We start from the raw sequence: 5430 nt of genomic DNA, 5'->3' as shown, positions 1-5430 counted from the left end.
TGTATTCTGGGTCTACTTTACCTGTTCCCGGTGGACCAAACACAAGATAGGGAGCAGGTCTGGATGACCCAGCTACAATGTGCTGAACAGCTTGATACTGCTCAGGGTTTTTCTCCAGCTGGTAATCAAACAGTCTACAGGAAAACAGAAAAGGAAAGGAATTGTGTTGAGGAGACTTCCAGGTTAAGTATAAGAAAAGCAGCCTGACCTCATTCTCAAGGATTGTTTTTCATATCCTGGGCCATAGTTTGTACTAGCAGATCATTCTCACCTCGAGGTGAAAAACATTCTCCCAAGTTTGATATATGTTTAATTCAACAAGGTCTCTGCTGTTACTGTGGATTTGCTCAACCAGTCTCAGCACTTTGTTAAGAGTTTTCTTATTTGCTTATGATACTGTTTAACCAGCACAAAACTGAGTTTGCTTCTGGTTCTTTATCCCACAGACAATTCATTTAAATCCAGATTTTTATTGTGATCATTTTGTTTCAGATTTGTTCTATTTTGAAAGCATTCCCTCTTTGTTGCTGGGTTAAACATTGAGATTTTATATTATTTGATTTGCCAAGCACTGCTCTCCATTCATAGCAACTGCAGGCTCCAGAGCTTACATGTGCAAATCATGACACTCCAAGTCTACCCATCCAGTTTAGTGTCTATAAAAAAGGTTCCTTAGTGTCTGATATTATATAGATTAATCATAACCTAGATTTATTATTATTTCAATGCAGTATTGAAAACGTTGAATCTTGAGGCCACAAAAGTAAAATCTTGTGTCTGATGAGAACTACAGTGAGATATATAAATTCTTACTTGAGTTTGGGGAGGTCAGGTTTTCCACATGAGAAAGTGGGTTCAACAGGAAACAACACACTCCTCAGTTTATGGCTCCTTGCAAGTTCTGCAGCTCTGTGCTGGAGATGCACAAGTAGACGATTGATGGTAAACTCAACATTGAACTTTATTCCTTCAATAAAGCTGAAGTCTTTGACATATAGATCTAGAAATCTGTGACAAAAGAAGAGACAAAAATATTTGTAAAAGCTTTGTTTCCAGATGAGGGACTGTGTGCCTTTTGTTGTTACTGCTCTTGCTGTGGTGTCTCAGTCTTACTTTTGGCAAAAGCCCAGTCTGATGCTGTCCAGCTGCACACCATGAACATATCCACGGTATTTCACCCCCTTTTCTCCCTGCGGGTACATAAGCAGCGAATCCCCCCGCAGCACAGAGGGTCGGTTCTCAGAGACACCAGGTACCTGGAGAGTGAATTAAAAGAAATGACACACTCCACTTTAACAGATTTTCAACAACCTTTCTGCTTTAAATCGTAAAAAAAGTGGCATATAATATTCTTGCAAATATGTATATTATTACTGTAAAATCAGAATTAGCTGTTTTCTTACATTTCATTTAAAAATATTAAGTTAATCAAGTTATAAGCGACCATTTGCATGTTTAAAGTGTCAGCGTTGGCTAATTGTCCTGTTGTGCCATTACCATGATAATTATTTTTGACATTGAGGAGCAATGTCCATGTTTTATCTTAACATGGTCACTGGGGTTGGGAGGATGCAGTTTGGCCCCACAGTGCTGCTCTTATCTCAAAGCTTCTACAACTCAACTCACTCTACAAGACAACTACCACAGAGGTGTGTCTTGGCCCCCCATAGTGTTTGAAGACAGAAATATCCCACCACACAGGAGCTCTTTCTCTTTCCGTGAATCTGCCCTGTAGTTCACAATGGAAGACAAAATCCTCGTGGAAACACCAGTCTCAAGGTTCCAGATCTTCAGAATCACCTAGGCTAAGTTGTTATGGTTGACATTTCAGAACCAGCTTGCTGCAAAACAGACCTTTTGCATCATTTCTCTCTTAGTTTTCAGCATGTTCAGATGTTGACTGGAGGTTGGAGCCATAGGAACAAGGAAGCCCTTCCTCTAATGTGTGGCAGGTTGAACAAAAGAACCGCTTACTGTATGTGTGTGCCCTGCTGCTATACTAACTACTGGTGGAAAACTCAAGCCTTCAAAAGGGATGAGCAGAGATTTGCAGGTCTGGTATTTTTAGGGACAGATTCTCCAGTTAAACATTTTGAATTGGTTTGAAAATATTCCAATTGCTCTAAATTGGTTATTAGCTAATTTGACCACACAAATTCTTCAAACTTTGGTTCTCATGCAGAAAATTCATTCTAAATTGTGATATTATTGCATTATCTCATTGATTAGTGGTTTTAATTGTATTTTCCTTCTTCTTTGTATAGAGTAGCTTAGTCTAGTTTTGTTTAATTAGTTATAATCAAGAGTTTTCAAATGAAATTTGTTAGGCCTGGCATATAATGTTAGAGTTTTGGCCATTTTTCGTCGGATTCTCCATTTGTGTGAGAATTTTTTGGATTGGACTGAGTTTCAGCCTCATTGTGCGTCCTGAGTCGTGTAGTATACAGGGGGTAATGAGGGCCGATCAGCCTCTCACAACCACCTCCCATTCATCAAAACTGTAATGTCGGGAGAAAATCAAATATGTGTGAAATCCAGTCGGCCCTTGTGGGGTGTTTGTGAGCAAATCCTGCTGTTGAACCAGAACTACAAAACCTGATAAACCAGACTAAATGTGGGATTAAATGTGTAATTTAGTCCGGCCCCAATGAATGAGACATCGGAAGATTGTTGATGAGAACAAGCCGTTGTTTTTAAAACCATGTCTGGGCCTATTGGCCAACACTCTGACCAATGAGCGCAACTGACTATGATGTAGTAAGCACGACAGAAAGCTGGTGGGGCAGTGTAAACAAACAGCCTTTTGGTATAACGGCAAATACGTCCTTCTTGAAAATGAATGAGCGTTGAGCCTCTTCCTGCTCACATTTCAACGAAAACCCCAAGTCTAATCCTTCCAAAACTGATACCAAAGCCGAGTCAAATGAGAACTGTTCAGTAATTGTTGCCATCTTCCTTGTTGTGCTTTCTCCAGCATCGTGCAGCTCTGTCGTCCCACCCTCAAAACCCCGCCCGCTTTGCATCCAAAAATCAAAACACATCTCTGCGTTGTAATTGGCCCGCCAGTTCTAGGGCCTGGGGCATTGATCGAGGCTAGACCACTAGCAGGCAAAAATGATTTTGGCCGCTGGTGGGTGGGGCTAGTTTACTAGGCTACACGCATCTTTGAGCCAATTTAACAGAACCACATTCCCCGTGCATGTGCGAACAGGGGAGCTCTTCTTCTTCCAGATTGATGTGTTCGACCAACGCCAACTCTCTGCACTCAGTCCGACGTGTGTTGGATGTGTATATGCCCAGACCTAATAACCTCTTATATTTTGAATGGAAGTTGTGGTGAATTTATTTCATATATGCCCAGAATTATCTGTTTGACGATGATTTGACCTCGATTTACACTTTCATTTCTATTCCTAACACACAGCCAGAAGGGCGTGTGTTCTTAAACAATATATGACAGTCCGTATAATAAAATATTTACCATCCCTACTGGCGTGGGTAATAAATGTATTAAAGTTGCACAACAGCCCTTATTAAAGCTGCTGCCAGCTGCAAATTGTTATTGCAAGTTACTATTTGACAGTAAATTACAAAATTTAAATGTTCACTCAAATAAGTTTTTTGCCCAAAAGTGGCATCATAATATTCTGAATTGTGCTGCTTTAATGTAATTGTTTTCTTTGTTTTCTTAGTTGTTTCTTATTTCTGTATTAAAGAAGCTGAGTCTAAAAAAAAAAAAACGGGGCAGTGCTATCTCTCCTACCTTCAAGACTCAGATAAGACTTTTACTTCAGCGCTTTTTAAAACAGTGGAGACACATCTAAACTTTTGACGGCATACTCAAGTGTCTTGTTTGCTTTGTGTGCAGCTTTTAGTGAAAGCATTATTGGACATCATCTGTAAAAGTGAAAAATGATTGTGTAAAAATGATTTTGTTGCTGGATCCAGTGGTGAACTGTCCTTAAACCGTCTATCAAAGATAGGCCTGTCAAAGTAAAAGGAGTTTGAATTATGTTGCAAATGTTTTCTTTCTTAATTCTAGTAAATACTAGAGTCAAACACTACATTTAAATAAATATGAAAAATTGACAACAAACAACAACAGCAATATTAACCGATGTTACAGGGCTCTGTTCGGTTGTAATATTTTATTACAAAATATGATCAGATTTTTTTCTCACTCTTATTCAGTTATTACTGTAGCTGTCAACAGAAATATTCTACAATTATATCTAATTTGAATGACAAGAGCACATTCCTACCTCTAAAACAAGAAGCTTCCGGTTGTTTGTGTCTCTTTTTAGCACTGCATATTCTCTGTCTTCATTGGGAATGTTGTATCTTCTGATATCACACTCCATCTGACGTTCCTCCAGATACAGCAACACCTGGAACTTTTCTGTATAATTCTCCCAACAGAAAGGACTCTCCAACAACCGTCTTCAAAAACAAAAAACATGTTTAACAGAGTATATTTGCATCAGAACCTGTTTTGTAGTAGAAACTCTCTTTATTTCACCTTTTCTCATTCGAAGTAGAAGGTTTTTTCAGCAGCTGGATGAGGTCGTTCATGTATCGTGGTATTGGGTACGGTTCTAACCGGACCACGTATTTTAGTTGCATCACATCGAGTCTGCAGGTGAGAAATAAATAAATAAAGATGAAAAAAATCAATCTCTAATTTGTTTATTAAAGCTCATTGTACTTTATTGCAATGTTTTCTGTAAGAATGGTGCTTAATGTCATGTTATACTTTTGCTTACAAAAGTTTTTCAAAATTTTAGGTATAAAGCAAACCAGAAAATACCATTGTGTATTTGTTCCAATTCTTGTTTAAACTCCTAACCTTACACTTAAGTATGCTGTGAAGTATTATAATCTTTGTGGGTGTTGTCAAGAACATCAGGGCTCTCATAAATATAAAGCATGTGTATGCACAAAAAAATCTGCAGCACAATTTTTCCATAAATTTGGGATGTCTAAAAATGAATGTTGTGTAAAAATGTCCAGCAATCCACTCAAACCTTTTTAATCCACAATAACAATATATAAAATATTAAAATGTACCAACATAAACTGAAATTTGACAATTCATTTACTTTTAATTGAAAAAAATGATTAGAACAGTCTCAAGAAGATTTCAACTATGATTTCACAAAAGGTTAAAAAACAATCGACTGGACTTTGCCGCCAAGTTTGAAGACGTTTCGCTTCCCATCCTGGAAGCTTTTTGAATTCAAAATATCAAGAATAGCATTGAGTTTGATTCTATGTAGAGTGGATCAAAAACAAAGCCTTGTTTCTGTTTAGAAAAGATGCAAGTTGAACCGGACTAACAGGTCCGCCCCTTAGGAATAGGGGTCGTTTGGGTTCTTTGTTAGCCTGCAATACCTGATACCTGTCTATGGGCTGGATCTATCAAAGGTTTGC

The 5430-nt window shown here is 38.2% G+C and overlaps 1 protein-coding gene across 1 annotated transcript in view; it reads right to left on the bottom strand.

Moving 5' to 3' along the window:
- Positions 1–5430, bottom strand: part of LOC107080858 (putative helicase mov-10-B.2) — a gene marked incomplete at its 5' end in the record, with an annotated part of 26459 nt that overhangs the window by 18057 nt on the left and 2972 nt on the right. The window contains 5 exons of the mRNA XM_015369063.1: positions 22–134; positions 814–1008; positions 1114–1256; positions 4263–4440; positions 4520–4633. Coding sequence (XP_015224549.1) covers positions 22–134; positions 814–1008; positions 1114–1256; positions 4263–4440; positions 4520–4633 — 743 coding nt within the window. The remainder of the gene's footprint in view (positions 1–21; positions 135–813; positions 1009–1113; positions 1257–4262; positions 4441–4519; positions 4634–5430) is intronic.

The sequence above is a fragment of the Cyprinodon variegatus genome, unplaced genomic scaffold (assembly GCF_000732505.1).
Source record: "Cyprinodon variegatus isolate N-32 unplaced genomic scaffold, C_variegatus-1.0 Scaffold2417, whole genome shotgun sequence".
In the NCBI taxonomy this organism is placed as follows: Eukaryota; Metazoa; Chordata; class Actinopteri; order Cyprinodontiformes; family Cyprinodontidae; genus Cyprinodon; species Cyprinodon variegatus.
Note: the sequence above shows the minus strand (reverse complement) of the source record. Positions and strands in the feature narration are given on the sequence as shown.